The 25,984-nt window shown below is 42.9% G+C and overlaps 1 protein-coding gene across 6 annotated transcripts in view; it reads left to right on the forward strand.

The window, feature by feature from the left end:
- Positions 1-25,132, forward strand: part of Epm2a (EPM2A glucan phosphatase, laforin) — a 159,917-nt gene extending 134,785 nt beyond the window's left edge. For 5 of the 6 annotated variants that reach the window (XM_045157939.1, XM_045157940.1, XM_045157943.1 and 2 more), the window contains 2 exons: positions 15,109-15,350; positions 23,131-25,132. In XM_045157939.1, coding sequence (XP_045013874.1) covers positions 15,109-15,350; positions 23,131-23,438 — 550 coding nt within the window. In that variant the 3' untranslated portion in view covers positions 23,439-25,132. The remainder of the gene's footprint in view (positions 1-15,108; positions 15,351-23,130) is intronic. The other variant, XM_045157938.1, reaches the window with a different exon arrangement.
- The last annotated feature ends 852 nt before the right edge of the window (positions 25,133-25,984 follow it).

The following is a 25,984-nucleotide window of genomic DNA, read 5'->3' on the forward strand; positions in this document are numbered from 1 at the left end:
TCCATCATATAGAATGCTCATTAACCAAGGTTGGGACCTTTATCCACCTTCTCTCAAAAATATTTTATTTATTTATTTATTGAGAGAGGGAGAGAGAGAGGGAGAATGGGCAAGCTAAGGCCTCTAGCCACTGCAAACGAACTCCCAATGCATGGGCCACCTTGTACATCTGGTATACATGGGTACCGGGGAATGGAACCTAGGTCCTTAGGCTTCACAGGCAAGCACCTTAACTGCTATACCATCTCTGCAGCCCTCACCTTCGTTTTATTAACTGCTTCTTCTTTCATCCCCAGCTGAGGCTCTTCTGTGATCCTCACTGTGTCTCGGCATCCCACATCCACACCCTTCTCTGTCTTTGCCATCCTCCATTTAATGACTGTTTCTTTCCTCTTTATAACCAGCTTGGTAGATGAAACAAAAATTCCCATTTCTGAAATAAAATTGGCCTTGATGGCTAAGTTACTAAGGGGCAGAAATGGGTTACCAATTCATTATAGCTCTAAGGTGGAGATCAACAATTTTCCTTTTCTGCAAAGGGGTAGACAAGATGTACTTTTAGGGGCTGGAGAGATGGCTTAGCGGTTAAGCACTTGCCTATGAAGCCTAAGGACCCCGGTTCGAGGCTTGATTCCCCAGGTCCCATGTTAGCCGGATGCACAGGGGGGCGCATGCGTCTGGGGTTCGTTTGCAGTGACTGGAAGCCCTGGTGCGCCCATTCTCTCTCTCTCTGCCTCTTTCTCTCTGTGTCTGTCGCTCTCAAATAAGTAAATAAAAATAAACCAAAAAAAAAAAAAAGATGTATTTTAGGCTTTGTAGGCCATGTGGATTCTTTCTCAACTACTCAAATCTGTAGTGGTCTTAGAAAATTTAGTATAGACAATATGCATATAAATGACTATATTCCAATAAGACTTTATTTTCATTAACGATGGCAGACTGGATTTTACCTACATGGTAGTGGGTTTTCCAGTCCCTGAAGACACAGAGATGAATCATATTAAACACGGAGTATAAAGAAGGCAGAGTAGTTATGTAGTCCAGCTGTCCCCAGAACAACTTCCACTGAGTGCTGTCATCAGATGGTCACTAACTAACTAAGAGGTTAACCAAATGCAAACACACAAGAGTCCTGAGCATCTTCTGGGGCTATACCAACAATAGGACGGAAGTTCATACCTGCATCATGCTGGCTAGATGCTCAGTACTAAATACTTTTATCTGTATTCTCTAATCCGACATCGTAACCGTATTAAGCAGTCAGTGCTGACAATCTTTGTTCACATCTGGTGGAACTGAGGCACTGTGAAGTTAAATAACCTGCTCAGGATGACAGTCTGTGGGGCCAGGGTTCGAATTCAGACAGTCTTACTGTGAGTCTGCTCTCGGCTGTCCTCCCACTTCTGTGAGCCGCCTCGGCACTTGGGCGTGATACCAGGCGAGCGAGCTTTGAGCTTCTGTCAGCCCTGTTCTCTCCATTCCTACTGTAGAAACGTGAAACCTAGCGAGATGCAAGTGACTTTGCAAAGGTCACATGCATCGTTACTAACTGAGACAAATAAGGTCTGTAAATCAATTAAGTCGCTACCTGGGAGTGCCTGGTATTTGAAGAAATGCTTATGTGCATCCTTCACAAAGACATAAAATCCTTTGCAAAATGATTAACTATTTCATATTCTTTTCCTTTTATTTGTTTATTTACTTTTGACTTTTTTTTGAGGTAGGTTCTCACTCTAGCTCAGGCTGACCTGAAATTCACTATGTAGTCTCAGGATGGCCTTGAACTCATGGCGATCCTCCTACCTCTTCCTCCTGAGTGCTGAAATTAAAGGAGTGCACCTCCATGCCCAGCTCCCTTCTTACTATATGTATGTGTTGATAATGAAAAAAAAAAAACAACATAGCTTTCATCTCAAGAATAAATAATAGTTTATTCTGGAGCCAAATATGAGTAACCATGGCCCAGGAGCACAGATTTAGGTTACTCAAGTTGCATGTTTCTGCCTGCTAAGATTAGTTGTAGGACAAATGAAGATCTTCAACCAAGGAACTCTTAAAAGACATTATTGGAAATGCCCAGATTGGTGGGCTGCAGCAACTTGGGGATATCTCTGCTGTAGGCTCCAGATCTATCAGATGCCAGCTTCGATTTCTGGTGGGTGGAGCTGCAGGATCTCTTGTCCTTTCCAAAGGGACTTACCTAGTATCCCCCGGTTGTGGCTGATAAAAGGATCAAGGTGGGCCCAGGTAATTTGCCTATAGCAACATTCCTCCCCAGCTCCACACTCACTGGCATTCTAACCAGTCACCCTTGTGGGATGTTCCATGTGGGTGCAGCTGTTCCTGAGGACTTTATTCACAGACTTCACAGTGTGTGTGGGTGCGTGCAGGTGTACACACATATATGTATGCGTGTACAGGCCAGGAGTTGTTCCTCAGGCACATGGTCTGCCTTTTGGGGCAGGGCTTCTTTTAGACTAGATGGGATGGCTACTGAGTGCCAGGGATCTAGCTGTCTCCTCTTCCCCAGTGCTGGGATCACGAAATGCTACCAGACCCAGCTTTTGTTTTTAACCTGAGTTCTGGGAATTGAACTCAGGCCCTGCTTGTTCCACAAACACTTTACCAACTCAGCTATCTCGGTAGCCTCTATTTTCCCTCTTTTGTTCAGATTCTAGTAACAAGTTTCATTTCTATTCAGTAAACACACAGTTTCAGTTTAAAAAGGTGTCATTATTTTTATTTTTAACCTTCTAGAAGATAACCCCCTATCAGAGGGAAAGTGACTAATCTTACCTCCATCTCTGGCTTCTCCTCAGATTCCACATTGGTGACTTCTAAGCCCCAGTGTACATCAAAATCCCCAGGGTTGAATAGAATAAATAAATAGACTAGAATAAATAAATAGTAGGCTGCTACTGCACCACTTCAGAGACTGATTTCATCGAGAGTCCAGCAGTATTTCAACAGAAGCTTCAAGAGATTCTAGAATGTAGCCCTGACATGCCCATTCTCTCTCTCTCTTTCTCTTTCTCTCTATCTGCCTCTTTCTCTCTCTGCTTGTCACTTTTTATTTGAAATAAAATAAAATATACAAGAGATTCTAGAATGTAGCTGGGAAGGACTCCTCATGAATCGTCGTTGATTTGACCACTGAAGGATCCACCTGCATTAGCAGCCACCATTTAAAATTCCACATGGCATGAATTAAAAGGCATGTTTATTGCCCATGGGTTGTAACTGATAAAAACGTGACCGCATTCCAATCATGGATGGAACTTCATAACTGTAGATGAACTGTATGTTCTGTAAGATTCAGTCCGTGTTAACTTGAGTGAAACCTTTGCATTGGTACACTTAGCTACTGAATGAAACTTGCCCAGGCTCAACTATTCTGACAGGTTGCTGTGAATCCACGTGGCTCAATTATAGAGGTTGCTTTCTGTCTTTTATGTGGCCGTTGTACTGGGAGGGACTTAAGGTGGAAAAAAGCAACTATTTTTGAGAATTAGATTTTTGCCATTATTTTCCACCTACTTACAAATATGTAATTGTTTATAATAGAAGTCTTTAGAAGATCTATCATGTATAGTAGAAAAGCCTGGGTTAGAAATGGGCCGTCTAGGAGAACAAATAGTATAACAATTACCAGGGACGTGAGACAGTCTAATTGCTACTATTGAACTTGAAATTTAAGTTTTCTGGCTGTGAAAGCAAAAACGGAAACTCATTGAGTTATATCTCCTTTATATTTTGACTAAAAACAGCTTTCACATTTGTCTGCAGAGAAAGTTGTTATTTTTGAACAAAACAACCAATAATTTAACAAATATGTCCTTGGGATAACACAGTTGAAGATTTTATCACCACAGTTTTGCAAAAGTTCCAAAAATGCCGCAGCGTCAGTGTTGGTTGAATCAATCAGCTACAGATGGTCATTCATTCATTGTTTGATTCCTTCACTGCCTATTGATTTTAAGGTGGGTAACAGAAATACATTGTTAGGCTCTGAGGACATGGGGATCAATAAGATATTTCCTGTACTCAAGGAGTTTGCCACACAAAAGAGGGAATGCTTAAGAAAACCAATACTTATTCACAGTTGAGAGGCAGGAGGCTGGATTAAAGATGTGTGATTATTTGTACTTACCTTTAACAGAGGTGTGTATGAGGCATTGGGGGGGGGGCATAAGCTCGGAGAGCCTCTGGGTGGGTGGTGTTCCTGGAAGATTGAGATCAGTTTTCTAAAAGCCATGTAAAAGAAGCCCACCTTGTACTGTACTTTTTAAACTAGTCACTGCAGAACCTCAGGCAAAAGACTGGAGCCAAAAGGGCTTCGCCAGGGGTGTGCCACCTAGGAGGTGCTCAGGTAAGGGACCTGTGTGAAGCAGGTAGGTGGACTTCACCTCCAGAAGCACTGGTAGGTACAGAATTCTGAGCCTCAGGACGAATGATCAAACAGTCTGTTAAACGGCTTTGAGTGTAGCTCATATGTTGATATTTAAAAGACCCTGGTGGATTCAAATAGGTGTATTTGGAGCCTAAATGTCAGACCTCTCTTAGTTTTCTTTTAAAGTAATTTTATTTATTTATTTATTTGAGAGAAAGAGAGGCAGAGAGAGAAAGAGAGAGGGGGGGGGGAGAATGGGCATACCAGGACAGGACCTACAGACACTGCAAATGAGCTCCAGGTGCATGCACCCCCTTGTGCAGCTGGCTTACGTGGGTCCTGGGGAATCAAGCCTGGGTCCTTTGGCTTTGCAGGCAAATGCCTTAACTGCTAAGCCATCTCTCCAGCCCAACCTTTCTTAGTTTGCTTAGCAGCCTAGGGGCTGGGGACACCTTTATGGTGTACAGTGCCATCAGCAATGAGTTTTTTTTTTTTTTTTTTTTGAGGATATATTCCTGGCCCCTGACCTTGTCTTGCAGAACCTTCCCTCCTGTGTCTATGTATTGTCTTCCCTAAGCATCTATAACCAGATATTTTCTTCTTATAAGACCACTGATTAACTGGATTAAATTCCCCATGGGTGACTAAAATTACTTTAGTCAGCTCCTTTTTTTTTTTTTTTTTTTTTTTGGTTAGTTATGTGCACAGTGTGTATACAGCCATTTGGGTACCATAGTTAGCCTCCTCTCTGTCTTCCCTCTTTTAAAATATATATTATAAAGGTATTATTTATTTATTTGAGAGAGAGAGAAGCAGATAGAGAGAAAGAGAGAATGGGTGTGCCAGGGCCTCCAGCCACTGCAAATGAACTCCAGATGCATGTGCATCCTTGTGCATCTGGCTGATGTGGGTCCTGGGGAATTGAACCATGGTCCTTAAGCTTCACAAGCAAACACCTTAACCACTAAGCCATTTCCCCATCCCTGTCCTTCTTTTAAATAAATGACCATAGCATGTATTTACTTAATTATTTGTGTGTGTGTGTGTGTGTGTGTGTGTGTGAGAGAGAGAGAGAGAGAGAGAGAGAGAGAGAGAGAGAGGGATTGAGAGAGAAAATGGGCATGGTAAGACCTCTTGCTTCTGCAAATGAGCTGCAGATGCACGTACCACTTTGTATATCTGGCTTTATGTGGTTGTGGGTATGAGTACTGGGGAATCAAACCTGGACCATCAGGCTTTGCAAGCAAGCACCTTTAATCACTGAACCATAACCCCTGCCCCCAACTCAATTACTTCTGAGGAGACCCCCTTTCTCCAAGTAAAGTCGCATTCTGAGGGGCTGAGATTTGGCACTTCAATCTATGAGTTTTGGGGATCCATATCAGCAAACCCATAATTGGCCTCTGTGGTTGATTTAATCTTACGGTATTTGTGTGCTATTTACATGGTAGTCCGTGACCCCCAGCAAGCTATACTAAAACTATGTTCAAACGAGGAAGCTCATTAGTACCCTTCTCCAAAGTGCAGTCTGTCTTCAAGCAGTTATTCTGCCTTAACTGGCACCTGTTCGGAGAACCGTGAACCATTTGGGGGTAGCAGTTTAACATTGCTAGAGGACAAATTCTCTATGTGGTGATGAATCTGGGAGCTTAGGAGAGGCTGGCTTTAATGTTTCTCTTGCTTTTGGACTAACGAAGTCTAAATTGTAGGATTGAGAGACTTTTCCCTCCTGACTCATTTAAAGCCAGGCTACATTTTAATTTCCTACTGGATCACCTACGAAATATTAGATAAATTGAATGTAGGACAATTATTCAACCTGGGAAATTGGCTGTTTACTTTTCCTCCCAAATTCTGTGCTGGGTTTTGAATGGAACCTCAACAAAATCTGTTTTCTGGATGTGGAATGGATGTGTTGGTACAGTGAAGTTGGGGAGAGGGGCACTCCAGTTCCATAGTTGTGTTTCTTTGGGTGTGATAAGTAACCAAAAGTTTGTGGTCATGCATCAGTTCATTCCTGCGGTTTCTCAATTGGTTTTTCTTCTGTGTACACAAAATAATGTTAATTTTCACCTTTAGGAAAAGGTTATTCTGCCATTTCTCGTGGCCATTAGTGATGCCAACTCTGATGTGGCATCCGTATAATAGACTTGTTGCCAGGTATCTCTAGTCTATGCTGTCTCCTCCTGTCAATATCCTGTGTTTTTTTTGGGGGGGGGGGAAGTGCATGGATGCTCCTTTTGCCTAATGTCCTCATTAAGGAGGCTGGCTTTGACTGACAGCTCAGGTGGAGCAAGCAGCTCTGGTTCTTCTGCTCCAGTGGCTCTTGTACCACAGGCCTGGCCTGTCAAGAGAATAAACAGTGAAGTATTGTGACATGGCTATCTGGAACCACAAGTCCACATTCACTCACAGGAATTAGATTGATTTTGACTTGCACTATGAAAGAAAGGTTGCAGGATGCCAACCGCCTCTTTCTCATGGCCTGTAGTTAAGTTGTAATATTACTAGGGTGGATTTTATTTAAATTGAGTTTGGTTGATTCATAGAAGGAATAGTAAAAGTCCAAGTTCATAATGTTTTTTTCAGTGAACTTCCGTTATTCATGCACAAAACCATGTCAAGTACTTGCTTGACTTTAGAAAACAGTGTCTGTCAAACATGGGGCCCCACATGGTTTTTTCTCTATTCTTCATAGCAGCCTCCAGTGCCTCACTCTGTTAAGGAAATCTTTTGCATTCTGGAGGCTGTTTTCGGGAAAGGTGCAGTTAGATTTATGTGAGCATGTGTGCAGCCTGAGTCACTTCATGTCCCCTTAGCTTGAAGTATTTACTGCCTTCGAATGGTACTGAGCCCTACCTATTTATACATGCTTACTAGCACCTAGTAGGCTAGTGGGATTGAAATCTCAATGTATAGATAATGAAGTTAATTTACAATAATACAAAAATGACAGCTGATCTTCTGAATCTCAAGGCTTACTCCAGAGGCCCTTTAAAAATATCTTTTGGATGAGTCCTGATTAATAGATGCTTACCTAAAAGAAACCACTCTGTGTGACCTGAATGCAAAGTCAGATGTGGGGGCTTTGTTAGAGCTGACTGTCAGTGTTCGTTTGGTGTGGTGGTTTCTTTCTGACCTTTCTAAATTACCTCTAGTACAGCAGCCACAAATCCCTGATACAATTTAGAATCTATGGTAAATTATTCATAAGTGAATTTTCTGGGGTCCTTCAATATAATTTACAACATAACTGCAAACTGTAACATTTATTCCTTAATTAGATTTTTAACTTGTCATGTGTCTTACATTAAAACTACCTAGATAGGATCCTTATATTTGCTAAATCACATATTTCAACAAGCATTTTTTACCTTAAAAGTCCTCATATTAAAAACTCTTTAAACTACCACTGTCACTAAAGATGAGATGAATAAAAATGGATTCCGTAAATGAATTTTTAATTGTGTTAAAATATTCTTTTGAGTGAATAAGTAAATGTTTAATTACTGTCTAGAAAGTGCCAAGTGCATCTTGTTACCCCAGGGTAGCATGGAACCAGAAATGTATCCCCTGCTGAGTGGCATAGTGCTGAGCATAACTACCTTTCAAGCAGCTGACCTAGGTTCAATTCCCAGTCAATGCACCATTATGTAACAGGAGTTTTGGGGTTCCTTGTTAATATACCAATATGTTCTATATTAGTCAGAATTCTCTAGAGGAACAGAACCAATAGAAAGAGTTGTATTAAAAAGAAGGAATTTATTGGGTTATCTTACAGCAGCTCAACAATAGAAGTCTGTAGGCCTGAGAGTCAAGGAACCCAGTAGCTGCCCAGTCCACATAGCTGGATGTCTCAGCACGCCCAATCCAGCATCGAACAGCTGAAGGCTTTCTGGAGAGTCGCTGTTCTTCAGTCCACTGTGGAAGGCTGAGTAAACTTAGTTCCAGTGCTGATGAAGGACAGTGGGACAGGACAGATGCACGTGCAAGTGGAAGGACTACTCACCAACAAGCAGCACCAGCAGCCAGGCAGGAGGAAGGGATTTGGTTCAGGCTTACAGATCCAGGGGAAGTTCCATCAATGGTGGAAGAAGCTGCTTCCTTCCGTATATCCGCTCACAAAGAAACCCACTGCAGCAAGCAAAATACCAACACCAGCACATGCAATGCCTGAGTCAGTGGGGGGCATACACATTTGTACTACCGCATACACCAATGCACAACAAATTTGGGGTATGCATGGATCCTTGTCTTATGAATTAAAAGAATGAAAATTCATCGACCAGAGGGTAAGACTTAGACAGACTTTATTAGATGAAGAGAAGGAAAGAGAAGGAAGTACAAAGAGCTCCTTGGCACATGGAAGGCAGGAGAATGTAGAGTCCATGTGGAAATAGCAGACTCTTCTCTCCAGTGCTCCAGCCCAGTCAGGCTGGTACTATGGGGCCTTACCAGAGAGGGACCTGGAGGTTCAGGAGAGGAGAACAGCCAAAAAGAGGCCATGCCCAACTGGAAAGCATCTATTTATAATCTTATTGTGGTGGGCCTTTCCCTCAGGCTCAGGTGAGTCTGAGAGAGAGAGAAAGAGAGAGAGAGGGAAAGAGAGAGAGAGAGAGAGAGAACATTGATGGGTCTGTGCTGGGGGCTGGCTTAGGAAGAGGTCAGCACATCTGGGTGGAGGGCAAGACAGAACTGATTGGATGAGACTGGATCAGCTGCTGAGCTCTGGTCAGGAAAGCAGTGTGACATCTCTTTTTGGTCCCCTCCTTCGACCTCTGTCTACTCTGAAAATAAAGCTACCTGACTAGTTCCCCCTCATTCGTTACACTACCGCAAGAGAGCGTCCTGGTGTAGTGTTCATGGAAGGGGCACTTCCATGGTCTGGTTAAACTGAATGACCTGATGTGTATGTTTCCAGTAGGCCTACCATTTATCCTCTGGTCCTATGCAATAGCCCAGCCTTTATCCCCACACCTTGAATAATGATTCAGGGTGATTTCCTTTACAAGGCACTCTTTGCCTTCAGTACAATGGTTGTCTCCTGGGTAAACAGCATCTCGTGTAAAAGAATCAGGAATCATTTTTGTACTCATCTCTTAAAGTGTGAATTGTGACTCATAGTATATTTGGACAAAGAGCCAAATATATGAAGAAAGTATCTAATATATAAATTGGGGTTTATTTGTGATGAAGATGTGTGGTTGTATATTTTAAGGGCTTATTTCTATAAAAAAATGTAATGTGGGACTTACATATGTTCAAAGGTCAACAGAGGGACTGGGGAGATAGCTTGCTTGCTAAAGTGCTTATTGCACAAACATGAGGATAAGCATTCAGATCTCCAGCAGCCACATAAAAGCTGGGTGTGGTATCAGTGCACACCTGTGACCCCAGTGCTGGAGTGGTGGAGACAGGAAGATCATTGGGACTCGATGGCTAGATTTTTATAGCTGGCTTGCTGAGCTCCAGATTCAATGAGAGAAACTATCTAAAAATTTGAGTTGGAGAGCGAGTGAGGAAGACACAGTGCATGTGTACCCACACATATGAACATGCATACTCCCATACATATGTACCTCATGAATGTATACAGGCTAAAAAAGATCAAAGATCAAATTCAGACATGTTTAGCTTTTTTATATCTTTATTGAGAATCTTCCTGCATGAACATACGATAATTTGATTGCACTCCCCTCATGTTTCCCTCTCATAGCCCCCCTCCACTGAGAAGCCTCCTCTTTCCAAGAAGTCCTTCTTCTATTTTTATGTCTTATTCTTTTTGTCCTCCTACACAAAATGCTGATGGACTCAGAACTGTTCAGGTCTTGTGGGGGTAACAACAGCATTGAGAAGCCGTGAATGCACCAGTCAGTTCATACCCAGAGAGGACAGTGCCTCAAAGTACGCCTTTCCTGAGGTAACCCAGGCCAGAAAGCCAAACGCCACATGTTCTCTCTCATATGTGGATCCTAGCTACAGATGACTGGGCTTCTGCGTGAGAATGAAAACACTTAGTAGCAGAGGCCAGTAAATTATAAAGGAGACATAAAGGGAAGAGAAAGGAAGGGAGGAGGATACTTAATAGGTTGATATTGTATATATGTAAGTACAGTGATTGTTATGGGGAGGTAATATGATGGAGAATGGAATTTCAAATGGGAAAGTGGGGGGGGGAGGGAGGGAATTAACACGGGATTTTTTTATAATCATGGAAAATGCTAAAATAAATAACTTATTAAAAAAAAAGTATGCCTTTCCACCCGGTAGCTCTAATACTTCTTCTGCCCCCACCCCTGCCCCACTTCCACGATGTTCCCTGAGCCTTGGAGGATGTGACAGAGTTGAGCTATCAACTGCCTCTTCGTATCAGCCTTGGTAAGCTTTGAGTCTGCTTACAGTCTGCCGCCATCTCCATGGAGAAGCTTCTCTGGCTAACAGTATTTGTGTTCTTGCCACCACGTCCTGTGCAATGTCCCCTGAGCCCTCGTGGGGGAGGGGTATGATAAAGATGACTTGTTTAGTGCTAAGCACTGGGATTTCCCTTCCTCTGGTCATCTTGATGATTCTTGGGTTTTCTCAGTATTCCCTGCTGTTGCTGAGTTTCCGTATCATTTATAAAACAGGTCAAGACTAGAGTTGAAAGATGACAGAATGATACCTTGTTTGGCAACAACATGCCAGTCCATATACTGACTTTGGCTGGGGATTATGTTTTTATTTATTTATTAAATTTTTTTTTACAGGCTTACAAGTTCCAGTTTATCCTCCATATATCTGAACAATTCTTTAGCTTTTAGGCAAATCTTATGTGCTGTTTTTGACTAGCTAGTTATTAATTCTACCCATTCAAAGGGTACAATACTCAAGAGAATTCAGAATAGCATTTGAAATTTACCTTGCTTGTCTAGAATACTCATTCTAATATTTTTAATCAGTCAATTAAACTCTTCCCCCCACCCCAGAAAAACATTCATTACTATTTAACAGGTTATATTACTTGGATATGTCACTGAGGAGCTTGTTTCCCTTTCTCCCAGCATATGGGTCTTCCATGTGCTCAGTTCAATCTTTTTTTAAAGATATCTTTTTATTCTCATTTATTTATTCAAGTGAGAAACAGGGAGAGAGAGGGAGAGAAAGAGGGAGAGGGAGAATGAGCCCTCAAGAGCCTTCAGCCACCACAGATGAACTTCAGACACATGCACCATCTTGTGCATTTGGCTTATGTGGGTCCTGGGGAATCGAACTGGGGTCCTTTGGTTTTTTCAGGCAAGCACCTTAACCACTAAGCCATCTCTCCAGCTCCCAGTGCAATCTTGAAGCATACACGAGGCAGTACTAAACCACCACACCACTGGTAATGCACAATATTATGGAGGCAGACTCCCTAGGGAGTGACACAAGGAAAGATGCATGTCTAGTCAGAAGCAGGCCTTGCTTCCATCCCAAAGCCAGAGGGAAAAGACAGTCATCCTGTGTGTGTGAGGTTTCTTCTTGTGTGAAGATTAACTTCTCTGCCAGTCACAGCTCTGGGCATGCTGCAAGTGGACTGGCTTGTGACCTTTCCCTTGATCCAAGTATCTCACCATTCTCTGGGATCAGAAATAAAACAAAATGCTTTTGGGTTACACATGTCCCTGTTTTCAACACCATGATTAGGTTTCTAACTTTTATTTCCTTGTTTTTCCATAATAATCCTCAGTAAGGATTTCAACAAGGACATTTATTTTATTTTTATTCTTATTATTTTTTTAAAAAAATTATTTATTTTTATTTGAGATGTGAAGAGAGGGAGAGAGAGAAGGGGGAGGGAGGGAGGAGAGAAAGAGAGAGAGAGAGAGAGAGAGAGAGAGAGAGGGAGAGAGGGAGAGAGAGAGGTGAGAATGGCCACGCCAAGGTCTGTAGCCACTGTAAACAAACTCCAGACATATGCACCACCTTGTGCATCTGGCTTATATGGGGCCTGGGGAGTCAAACATGGCATTTCTAAAAATCCTTGAGACAAGAACCTAACTAGGAAAAGAACTCCAATCTTAGAAAGGTGGTTAGATCTTGTGAGATGTTTTTACTGAGGATGAGTCATACCCATATCTGAGGTTCGTTGTTTTCATGTTCCATTGACAATAATAACAAGAACTAAAAGGAGAGTAAAAATGAATGAAAGAAAGAAGGAAAGAAAAAAATAAATGTTAAATTAGATTTTTTTTGGCCAAAAGTAGGTTTATGCACCTTGTAGCATTTAAATGAAGAATAAAGAGAACAATGAGCAATACACTTTAGTCAGTATTATATAATACAAATCACCAAAAAAGGAACTTATTATAGCTTGACATAAAATGTACTTGGATTTCTTGCTTGTTCACTAGTGCTAGTCTTGTTCAGATATGAGAATTGCTTTTATTTCTAACAAAACTTTTGTGATTTAGTTATTTTATACCCATCCCAAAGATGTACACATCAAAAGATTAATGATAGTACGTGACTTCAATGTCATAAAATTATTAGCAAGTACCGGGTTTGGAATTTTAAGTTTTTTTTTTTCTGATTGCATATGCCCTTTCTATTACAGCACAATAAAAATATTGAATGCTTTTCAGTTACCTGAGATTCAGCTTGTGTTTCACTCTAGATCTTCCACACACATGCACACATACACATATCAACACATACGTACATACATATTTTAAATTAAAACGTGATGTTCTCTATCACATTGTTAGCACAGCATAACTGATGAGCCCCAAATTCTTTCATCAGATATATTCATCTTGCCCCTGTTCTGCCTTCCCTTCCTCTGTCCTCAGGGTAATGGTTTCTAGGCTAATTCTATCCTTTTCAATCAAGACTTCCTCCTCTTAGCAACATTTAAATTAGAAAGTTCTTTGCCCTCTGCCTTGTAGAATACTCAGCAACATCCCTAGTCTGAATCCACTAGATGCATGTACCATGTGACTATCCAAAATATCTCCATGGTTATTGCCAAATATCTATAGAGCAAAACTGACTTAGTTGAAAAGCACTTCTCTGTAGTCACCTTGAGCTGAAAGTGTAATTTCTCTGTTCGGCTTCTTTTTTTGCTTATTAGGAATTTCAAGCAATTAATAATTTGTGCATCATTTTAGCTAGAACAAGTCAGATGCATGCTGTGGTAACAAACAAGACTCAAACTGGGTGAGCAGAGCCAGCCATTTGCTCTCCAGGGCACATGTCCTCTTGACAGTAGCTTAGCATTCCAAGTCGCTCCTGTGTCCCAGCAGCTCACTCTCCACATCCACTTCCACATTCACTGTAGCAGAAAAAGAGAGCACGGAGAATCATGCACGTGGTTTCAGGTATGCCTCATGGATAGTGGCACATATCACAGCAGCTCCAGTTTACTGACAATAGCCAGTCACATGAGCATGTCTCAGAGGCATAGTCCTCCACTGTTGGAAGACATCAGCTAAATTCTAGATGATCTAGTTCAAGTAAAATTTGAAATATAGCATCTCCCCACTGGATCTGGAGAGATGTATGCATGTGAAATAATTGTTGAACAATGTGATGTAAATTACAAGCAATAAATCATAATAAATTTATTGAGCATATTAATTTGTAAAATTTTTACAGTTTTGGTACTATTTATATCTTTCATGTAAAATTTTTCAATAAAAGTGTAGTGGGTTTCTATTTTTGTTATTTTTTAATAAACTTATAGTTCTTTTTGGTTAAATATGTTCCTAGATGTTTTTCAATCTGTTCTTGTTTTTGAAAGAGGTTATTTTTTCTCCCTCTACTTCCTTTCTTCCTGTTTCAAGCACAAAGTAAAGCTACCTCATTTTCATACATTTTGCTCTACTCAGATATCTTTTTCTAAAAAAAATGACTGCATTTTATTAAGTCATATTTGACACTATCACTGCTAAGATGACGATAACGTAAAATGATCAATACATAAGAAAATCTACATCGCATGAAAATTTGAATTAAATGATATGTCCTAATGAAACTGACCTAATTTATTATTCTTGTTAGACTATGTGCTATTATTACATTTTTTTATTAAGTAGAAATTTTGTGTGGACAAATCATGTGTTGATACCATTATCCTCCTCCTTGCCTTCATTCCACCGAGGGCTGTCCTCAGTGGGGATGCTGGAATTCACCATGGGGTTGTGGACTATGAGTTGTGAAAGCAACAGCCGATCACTGGGGTTGGGGGAGGCGATGCCTCTGGTTACTCCTTCCCATCCTGTTGTTCTTACAATTTTTCTGTCCCTCTCTTCTGCAAAATTGTTCTCAGGAATCTTAATCTGAATAATTTAAATGCTTCATGTAACCTTTGTAACTGAATCACTAGGGCAGTGCTTTTCCAGGCTTAGTCCCTGAACCAACAGTAAAGTAACACTTGTCAGAAATCCAAAGTGTTGGGCTCTTTACTCAGACCTAACAAATCAGAAACTGAGTGTGAGGTTCAGCCTTTGGGAATTTCAGATGTAGAATACCTGATGTTACAGTGCTACATTGAATTATTATTAATAATTATTATTATTTTGTGGTAGGGTCTCACTCTAGCCCAGGCTGACCTGGAAACCTGGAATTTACTATGTATTGTTAGGCTGACCTCAAACTCACAGTGATCCTCCTACCTCTGGTACTTTTTTTTTTGGATTAAAATTTTTTTTTTTTTCGTTAGAGCAATAATAATAATTGGATGGTCCATATGTTCTCATTAGAATCCTACCAAATATCTGGCTGGGTAGCTGTCCTCGCCAACTGGAGCATGTGACCATTAAACTGAAGCATGAATTGGGAATTACAGCTGTCATGAATTTCCAGACTGAATGGGATATCATCCAGAATTCTTCAGGCTGTAACCGCTACCCAGAGCCCATGACTCCAGACACTATGATGAAATTGTACAAGGAAGAAGGCTTGGTCTACATCTGGATGCCCACACCAGACATGAGCACCGAGGGTAAGGACTGGACAAAGCCCTCTGGCTCCTCACTGAAATCCTTTTCAAAGAGACCCACATTTTTGTCCGTCATTTATAAGTGAAGGTCTTAAATATGAAGAATAGACATAGAATAAACATTAGACTTTAGATTTAATATGTTTATGTATATTTATCTTTTGACACCTTGGCTAAAATTTTAACATATTTAAACATATTAACTTGTTTATTTACTAAATATATATTTATTGTGTGCCAACTGCATGCATGGCATTATATTGGTGGCTTGGGAACATGATGATAAAAAAAGATTTGCACAATTCTTGTCCTCATGAAGTCCTCAAGGGATGGCATGTGTCAGTAGAATGAGCCAAAATGGTGTTAAAAACGATGAGCTTTATTGTTACAAAGATACACAGATATTGCTGACAACACATATAAATAATCTCAGAAGGCTTGGGAGGGAAGTACTGTTTGAGATAAGATCTGAGCAGGGACTGGGCATTGAGCGATAGGGGAGAGAATGTCATGGGCAGGGGGAGCCTTTGAAGAAGGCCTGTGGCAGGAGAGGATGTGGAGCACTGTAGAAACCTCAAAACCAAAGTGTGGCTGTAGATCAGAGGATGGGAGACCTGCTCCAGGCCTTGGGCTACAGAAGGCGTCACACTGCTCTGCAGTGGCTATAGCAAGCTCAAGGATGAGAAGACGGAAAACACAGTTTATTTACTTAGCATCACCACCAAAGGTCCCTACTTTGTAGTGTGGATGGGTTGAAGGTGGGCCTGGGAGGCCAGTGACGTGAGTGCAGTAAGGTGACAGGTGACATGAAAGACACGGCAGCTGGGCGTGGGGTGGGAGACAGTGCTAGTCAGTCTTCATTGGCTGAGCAAGTACTTGAGAGTAGGTCTTCCGGGACAGGGAGTCACTGCAGGGCTCGGCTAGGGAAGCAGAGGTAATTAAGGTGTACGCTTGATCCAGTTAGCTAAGAGGCAGCAAGACAAGTTCAAACCCAGTTGTGGGAGCAGAATGGATGTAAGATGAATGAGTAATGTGCTCAAGAGTTTATAGTTTTCACGTAGCACATTCTGAGGAGGGACACATGGAGGCTATGTGAATGTCATGGCACTTCAGTAGGCCTGGCTCAAATAGGAAGATGCAGGAAGAAGGACATGGTGCATAGAAGGAGAAAAGGGGCACATCTATCATCTATGTGTTATCTATTATCTATCTGCCTATCAATCATTTATCTCTCATCTATCTGTCTATCATCTATCTATCTATCTATCTATCTATCTATCTATCTATCTATCTATTATCTATCTATCATCTATCTATCTATCTATCTATCTATCTATCTATCTATCTATCTATCTATCTATCTATCTATCATCTATCTATCTATCATCATCATCATCATCATCATCATCATCATCATCATCTATAGATATATGACAACTATATACATATGTACATGGAATTGCTGAAAAGTAGTGGTGAACCATATTCCACTGATAGTATCAACAGCGTGTCAGCAGGGGGCAGCAGAGAGCTATGGATATCACAAGCCCAGGGAGTTTGGTGACTTGCTATTCTGGGGAAAGGATAGGCAGTCAGGGCTGGTCAGAAAAGCCAGGAACTGTTTCCACCCTCAGACTTCTTCCCCACAATGTACACTGTGGATTCAACACTCTTCTCGTGAGGAATTTACAAATTCATCTAGTGCTCAGAAGATTCTAAGAAGACATGGCATTCATCTCCATTTCATAGAGGAAGAAACTGAGGCACCAAAAGGTCATGTAACTTGACCAGGTCATAAAACTAGAAAGAGATACAGCCAGGACCTCCAGGGCTGACTCACAATGCCACTCCAGAAACCAAACTATGAAGGTCTCCTACATTTTCCTACACAGCCCTTGGGAGTCTTCATGCCTAGCTGGAGGTACACAAAGCCATGGCAATGTTTATATCCCCAACATAGTTTCTGTCTTCGACCATCAATGGGCTTCAAGACGGAAGTCCTTGAGGACCACAGGAAACCTGTGTTCCTGGCCACCTTGATTCTCCATGGACCTCAGGTGGTCTTCCTGGCCCTAACTACCATTGAGGTTAGGGAATAATTTATGTGCCTAAAGATGGGTCCAATAATTGACTGTTTATTTCTCTCGGTAATTTGATCTGAAGAAGCGTGGCTTGGTCCCAATGGCTGTGCTCCTTCTCGAGGATGAAAAGAAAATCAAAGCAAAACTTTGCCCAGAAGAGCAGCTATCGGAGGAGGCTCCTATGTGTCTTGCTTAGACGGTTTCTCTGGATTTAAACTGGTTAAGAAACAAATAACACTATTAGTATCCTATGACTGCAGCTTCCAGGGAGCATCTGATTTAGCTTCTTTGATTCTGCGTTGATAGCACCGTGCGCAGTGGAGCAACAAGGAAAGGAGACAGGCTGGGAGAAGTTGGACGACTGGTTGGCCTGCTTCCTACTCAGGCTATGCTCAGCTGACTGGCGGGGGGGTGGGGGGGGGTGGGAGGCTGCTGACTAATAGGCATTTGTTGATAATTTGGGATTCGTAGATGCCTGAGGGAGAACTGTCCTCTGGAGCCTATGATCACTGTATTCAAGTCATTTTAGGGAGGGGGGGTCACTGGGTTAGTGTGGCTGTAGCCACACTTCCATGTAGAGGCATCACTGCAATACTGGTGACAGTGACATGAAAGGTGCCATGTGCAATGGGTCAAATGTTGATGCTAAATAAAGGATTCCTCCGGTTCAGCCCACCCTGGAGGAGTAATCAAAGAGTTAACTATCCCTGCGTGACAGGGTGTTTTTACCAACAGATTAATCTATGTGGCTCACAATCCTAGCCAAATGAATATACAGAATAATCCAGCTGAGTATTTTTAGAACTCTACAGAGAGAGAGAGAGAGAGAGAGACAGAGAGAGAGAACCCTTCCATTTGGAAGCATTTTGCACCACTGCATAAAGCTGTCAGATTAAGTCTGTGAGAGGACAGTCTATTAGGCTCAACTGCCAGCCCTGGTTATCACAGACCCATTATAGTCCATCGTACTATTGATCCTTCCTCTTGTATACTTTGTCGCATGTGGAGGGCTGATTTACATTTCTTCTTTCTCATTCCTTTTTTTTTAAAGGGTGGTTTGACTCTTTCACCTTTTAAATCCAGCACTCACCTCAACAAAGCAAACCCAATCTGCTCATTCAAACACCCTTCATGTGAAAGGACTCCAGAGTCTGACCTCTGTTCAAGCAGGGCTCTACCCCTGACCTGCCAAATGAGCTCCATGCCTCCTGGAGTCCTAGGTACCCATATGTCCGCACAGCCTCAGTCACTTCCTCTCACTCGCCAGATTGAATGCAGCTCTGCCATTGTGCAAAGATGCAGACTGTGGAGCCAGAGAGCTGGGTGGGTTCCAGCCGTCTAGTCCGTGAGTGGCTATGTGGTCGTGCCAGGCTGGTTTTTACACTGGACAGATGAAAAAGTTATCTCTGCCTTATTTGAGGTGAACAAAAGAACAAGACAATTCCTAAGAAATGGCTTTGAAAAAAAAAATCACAAAGGTGGCACTATGAGATTAGACTCAAATTTTTTAGTTTTTACCAAAGGATGTTATAGATAAAATGAACCTGTATCTATATTATATTTCAAAGATGGAAATCAAAATATGCCCAAGTAAAATCACAATGTATTCAGCTATGTATCTGCCCCCAAAGTAAGAAAGCAAAGATTTTGTGTGTGTGTATGTGTGTGTGTGTGTGTGTGTGTGTGTGTGTGTGTGTGTGTGTGATGGACTATTTCTTCAAGGTCAGCTTTAGATAAGGCATCCCCTTAGGGACACTTGACTGCCGCAAGCCCTAATGTGTCAAGTACTGAACTTCCTCATCTCTTCCCCTTCCCATAACTCTGACTGGCTGAACATACGCTTCCTTTTCCAGAAGCTTTTAAGTATCCCAGAGTTGGATTAGCCTGGAACAGTTGTGGAGCACAATGTAGGAAAGAGGTGTCTAATAGTGTCTGAGATCAGATACATTGTATTGTCTCCTTGTTGTTTGTTTGGTTTTATTCAAGTACTTAATGAGTGTTTATTGAGAATCTATTGAGACTCAAAGCTTGTTTTAAATTCTAAAGAGAGAAACACAGATGGTAGAGTGTTTTGTTTGACCTACATAGAGTTTGCAATTTTTAAAAACTTAGTTGCCAACATTTAAGCTCTAGAATATTTTACATAAAAGATGATGTGGATCTTGAAGTATTCCTGTTTTTATAAAACTGGAAACTTTTGAGCAAATTAAGCTCTGCATGGAGTCTATTTTTATATATAGGAAACCTGCACTTTAGGGGCTCTGATTAACATTGCCTCGAGGGTTCAGGGAGCCCTGATCCTTAAGACCCTCTTTCTATTTGTTGATAGTTTAGGTGCCCTGCAACAGATTTTCCAGCAGGAGGTGGGACGCTTAGGCACAGAGAGCTTGTAGGGTTTGGAAGAGGTCTTGAGTATAAGGAAGATGTTGCTCTCACATAAGGTCAGAGCAATCCAGAGTTCCTGGGTGAGAATTCTGGCTAGCAAGATCAGGAATGGAAGGTGCCAGTAACCGGGTAGATTAGGGAAGGACCAGAGTGCGGTGGTTAGGGTCAGAGACTTGGGAGTCTCACTGCCTATGTTTGAGCACCTCTTAGGGAGTAATCAAGTGTTTCTTCATGCAAACACTGAGGATAACAGTAGTACCATCCTGCTGCTTCATTCAGGGTATGTAAAACAGCACCAGGCAGGGAGAAGGGCTCAGTACATGCTGTTTATCATCAGTCAAAGGAGAAGGGCTCAGTACATGCTGTTTATCATCAGTCAAAGGAGAATGTAATACACAAAGGCTACAGCTGAGTCCAGACTGGATGGGCATCTGCACTGGCCATTCTAGTTATTTATTTAGATTTTCTTTATATGATATATGGGTGGTGGCCATGCCCCTGTTGATGAAAGCTGAGTGAAGCTGGGAGCCTTTGGAATGTCCATACAGCAGCCTTCTTCAGAAGGAAGCCTCTGGGGGTGTAGCTCAGTGGTAGAGCGTTTGACTGCGGCAGGATGCCTCTGACATCAGAGAACTGCATGCTCACACAAACGCACTTTTAGCTCCTAAGCCACGTGCCTGCCTCTTGAATTATCACAGACAAAAAGGCAAGTGAACGGTATTGCATCATCTGACTTTTGGAGCAGACCTGTTCTTGGCGAAATTCTGTCCAGAAAGCAGAGCTTGATTGGTTCTGTAGAAGACGCAGTGTGGCAGGCTGGCCACATGGACACTGTGAAAGCTAAGCACTTGGTACTGAGACTCTGAATCCTACTGCAAATGGCCACTGTGGTCTGATCATAGACTGGGCATTTGACACAACCTGTATTTAAAACATCCTGCTTATCGCCTGCCAAGGAATCCACAGCAGGGAACTTGCTCAGTGATACTAGTCTAGTGGTGGTGGTTTGACTCAGGTGTCCCCCATACACTCAGGTGTTCTGAATGCTAGGGTCCCAGCTGATGGAGCTTTGGGAATTAACGCCTCCTGGAGGTAGAGTATTGTTTGTTGGAGATGGGTTTATGGATGTTATAGCCGGTGTTTGGTACACTCCCCTATTGCTATTGTCCACCTGATGTTGGCCAGGGGGTGATGTCTACCCTCTGCTGATGCCATCGTTTTCCCCTGACATCACGGAACTTCCCCCACAAGACTGTAAGCCAAAATAAACCTCTTTTATACCACGAGCTGCTCTTGGTTGGGTGATTTCTACCAGCAATGCGAACCGGACTGTAACACCAGCGGTAGCACAAGCAGGGAGAACCCGTGCATCCTGCAAGTGTTGCAGAGATTCTCATCCAACCAGAATGTGTACAGCAAACCTTTCCCACAGTCCAGCGAGATGAACCCTAGCTCCAATTCAAATTCCTGTCAACAAAATGCTCCAACATATCCTAGAGGATTGCCTCCTCTGATCTCTTGAGATGAATGGTGAATCTGCCACATAGTACATCCCCTGAGGTTACCAGGAGGAACCAGTTGACAGATCTGATTCTTTTGATAACCTGTTGCATCTCTAGGATAGCTAGTGCTTTTGAGAGGTCTCCCTGAGTAACTAATTTTGTGGCGGGCCATTCTGGTCAGAGCACACTGAAACTGGGCATGAAGATTTAGTGAAATTAAAATTGGCATCTCAGTTCGGACACGGGGGCTCAAGCTACTCATGAGAATTGGTGATGCTTTCACTGAGTAATAACAGGCATAAGAGACCCTTCTCCCCCCAACAGAGTTTGCAAGGTTGCCTAGTGTGTCTGTCTAAACACATTCCCCTGAAAACATTTCTAAACTACTGGGTGGTGCCTTGTAGCGTCAGACATCTTCACGAAAGGCAGACAGACCACAGGCAGTAAGACTAGAATATCATCCTGGCTTCTCTGCACACTTGCTCCTATATCTGTGCATGGTGAGCCTGAGATAGGGTAGACAGGCAACTGAGAGGGTCTTGGGCTCTTATGAAAACTGCATCCTTCTAAGGGGCTCCTCACCCCAAGTTTATGCATTGGCCCCTTTGGGGCACTGGAACTTCCAAAGAAGACACCTGAGAGGAAAAAAATAGGCATAGTTGCGAGGCTCTAGTGGGAGCATTCTAAGCTTCAGTGAGGCATTCTTTGAGGGAAGGGCTTTTCCCACCTCCCAAGTCATTGTGGGAACTGCACCATGACGACAGGAGGGGCTTGTGTGGTAGTCTTTGGAGGGTCCTTCTGGAGCTATTGTGTCCCCCTGAGAATGACAGAAATGCTAGAGAATGCCAAGGAGTAAATGCATGGTTGCAACCCAAGACTCTGTAGTGCCCATGATTGTGCAGTACTCTGTAAAGCTCATCTCTCACCAAGGGGCTAAGCAAATGCTCACTAGGTATCTCTGTACTGGGAACCTGTGAGCAGAGGAAAGGGTGCTGCCATTCAAGAGCTCAAAGGCAAGTTGTGGGGTGTTCCTCTATCCAACATGACAGAAGGGAAGGCGGGAGGCACAGAGCCCCCAAGGCTCCACAGGAATACAGCGATCCTCTCTCGGAATGAGAGAACATTTGATAATCTAACAATCAAAACGGCCATCATAAAATCGTGACAGCTATATTTCAACTTGCCGATAACAAAGAAAGAAATTTAATCAGTGTGAGCATTTACCATATCATGATGGAATAAATGATCATTTTTCACATATATCAGCTATCAGTAAGATAGCCTTTGCATTACACAAATGAGAACCAACATATTAAATTCTGTTTTATTGTCTCCTGTAATCAGTAAGATTGAGCAGTTGTCCAATAAAGGTAAGTTTTACATCTGTCTGGAGAAACACTGGATTAAGCAGAGGGGATAGAATTCCACAAGTCGTCTTTGAAGTTCTCTAAAATCAAACCATTCAAAAGGTTATAAAAACCGATTCTTCTGAAAGACAGGAGGCAGTTAGCTTTTTCTTGGGAGGGAAACTTAGTCGCTCAAAGGAGGAGTCGTGCCCTTGGAGGGTTCAAGGTCCCGTTCAAAGCTGAGTGTCGCTTTTGGGGTTTGTCTTTCCACCTGATCATTCTCAGGCCTCAAATTTCTCACTTCTTCCTCTAAAACAAACAAGCAAACAGACGCACAAACAGACAAGGCATGCTGTCACCTCCCTGCCTCCCGTCCTCCTGACGGCTCTCTCTCTTGCCTGTGCCCAGAGCTGCACTGGGATTGGGGGGGTTCACCACTCACGTGCATGCCGTGTTTTCTCCATCCCAGGCCGAGTGCAGATGCTGCCCCAGGCTGTGTGTCTCCTGCACGCGCTTCTGGAGAACGGACACACGGTGTACGTGCACTGCAACGCGGGCGTGGGCCGCTCCACGGCCGCCGTGTGCGGATGGCTCCACTACGTGATGGGCTGGAATCTGCGGAAGGTGCAGTATTTCCTCGTGGCCAAGAGGCCGGCCGTGTACATTGATGAAGATGCCCTGGCCAGGGCACAAGAGGACTTCTTCCAGAAATTCGGGAAGGTTCGTTCTTCCATGTGCAACTTCCCAGCCTGCCTCCCTTCCTCCCAACTGCCTTAAGGAGCTTTAGGGTGAAGTTAGTGTTTGTGATGTGGAGACAGAGACTAGCCCCCCTTCCCCCCAACTGAACTCAAGGCCCATGTTTCTGCTGTGGATGGCTTGCTATTATGCTTTGGTTGGACTGGGTCCTGGAAAGGTTTTACCAAAGAACCAGTGAGTATCACATGAGGAAAAAGTCACAGGTGCATGGTGAAGTGACCTTCTAGAGTCAGGCAGAGCAGACAAGGTGTGAGGTGCGGTGGCCGACAGGGGAGAGCCTTTGCCTACAGATGCTGCACGGGGCGACGGATGGATTTATGGAAGCACGTCCCTGTCCCATAGTGACTCTGGCTTGTACAAGAAGAGAGTGGCCTGGCTCTGTGGGTTTCATCAGTAGAATGAGTGTATGAGGGCACGCACACACACACACACACACACACACACACACACACACAGTGCTTTTTAGAACTGAAATGATGTTCATTTGCCAAAGGAAGGAAAGAATGTAGAATCCTGAACTATGACACAGGAAGAGAGCCCAGCACGGACAAACAAACAAAACCAGTGGCTTTCTATAATTATGTTTTTTCCCCCATCCTGTTTCATAAGTGCAAAAGCCTCCTCTTACTCTCCTGGTACACCAGCCTCTCCATGTCCCTCCCCATGTCAGCGCTCTATGTTTTCTTTGTCAACACCTCTTCTCCTCTCTCCTGCCCTTCTCTCCATTCCTTTCCAAGACGAGGTCTTACTCTGTAGGCCTGCCAGCCTGGGTCTCGTGGCATGCCTCCTGCCTCAGGCTCCTGAGCGCTAGGATTTTAGGCCTGGGCCATTATGCCCAGCAGCTCTGTTTATTTATTTATTTATTTTTCATGGAATCATGACGTGTGTATTTCCTCAGTGCTGATCCCAATGCAGTTTGTTGTTTTCCAGCAGAGCATCATGGGTACAGTTTAGTCCCCCCCCCTGCACAAGGTCAGCACTGTAGCCACTTCTGTGAAAAATGGAACAGTGTTCCTTGGTCAGTGGCCAGAGAATTTAAGAAAGCAGTTCTATTTTGTACGGCCCAATTTAAAACCATGGTGGGGAGCTCAAGGTCAGTGTGGCCTGCAGCGTAGCTCATGAGAGGAAGTTGTTGCAGAGGAATCCAGGACGCCCGCATCCCCTGACCACTGTGGTCTGATGCTGGCTGCACCTTCAGTTTCATATAGTGCACAGTTTTATTCCTCCTGAATATGCACTTCACTCCATTAGTTCCATCGGAGAGACAAAGATGAGCTAGAGTTTGCCTCCCGAGTACACAGCATAGGAACAGCCCTTGTGTTCAACCCTCTGCAATGCAGGACTGGGCAGTGACTGACCTCTTAGGACCCAGCAAGGGGAGGAATCTTTTGTGGAGTGTCTCTTTGTGCCGGGTGCCTCGCCACCTCCACTTCTGTCTTCACGGCACCCTGCGGTGAAGGGAAGTTGAAACTCAGAGGGGTTCCAAGTGCCCAGTGTCATCGTCAGGGGCTGAGTCCGTGAAATGATATGCAAAGCTCGACTTGCCTCTCTCTCTCTCTCTCTCTCTCAAAGCCCGTGCTTTAAAAAGCTAAGTTACGGGGGCTGGGGAGATGGCTTAGCAGTCAAGGTGGTTGCCTGCAAACCCCTAAGGACCCAAGTTCGACTCTCCAGATCCAGCCAGACACATGAGATGACGCAAGTGCAAGGTCACACATGTGCACAAGGCGGCACACACTTCTGGAGTTTGATTGCAGTGGCTAGAGGTCCTGCTGCACCAATTCTCTCTCTGTGTGTCTCTCTCTCACTCTCTCATTAACAAAAACATGAAAAAGCTAAACTGTGGTACATACTTTCTGTTCCTTCCGTGGACATGGGGAGCTGGTGACGTGTTTAGGAGGCAGCGGGGAGAAGGACACATGTCTGTTCCAGTGGTCCTCAAGGGGAGGAGCGCTGTCTCAAAGTGGTGACACTTAGGGGAGATGGCAGTTATCTTGGCAGAGCAGGCGAGATAAGAAAAATTTCTAGAATTTTACAAAGTTAAACTTGTCAGCCAGCACTGAGTAATGTGAGGTCAAGCTCTCCTGCTAAAAATTGCCGCACATAGCAATTGTAGTCAAGAACCAATTTATAGTTATAATGTTCCCCGTAAAATTTAACTTTAAAATGGAATATTTTAAACTAATGTAACTAAGAATGTGTGTGTTTGAGTGAGTGTGAGTTTTCTTAATGTCTAAGAAGCTCAGCTCTATAATTTTCATTTTAGAATGGCTTTTTTCCAGTTGGATTTTTCCCTTTTGACTCTGATAAACAAAATCACTTTAGGGCTATTAAGAAATGTTTCCAAATAACCTCTTTTGTCCTCAGTGAATGGGATGTCTAATGTGTTTCAAAATCACCTGGAATTTTTGTGCTAAATAAAAGCATTAAAAAGACCTTTGTGCCCAGGATTGTTTTAATGTTATCAACTTATGCTGAAATCTAGAAGAAATGATTTTCTTTATTTTATTAGTTAAAGGGGTGGTCAGATCAGCTAAATTGTTCTTACTTTCTTTTTTTCTTTTTCTTTT

This window comes from Jaculus jaculus, chromosome 9 (genome assembly GCF_020740685.1).
Source record: "Jaculus jaculus isolate mJacJac1 chromosome 9, mJacJac1.mat.Y.cur, whole genome shotgun sequence".
NCBI classification, from domain to species: domain Eukaryota; kingdom Metazoa; phylum Chordata; class Mammalia; order Rodentia; family Dipodidae; genus Jaculus; species Jaculus jaculus.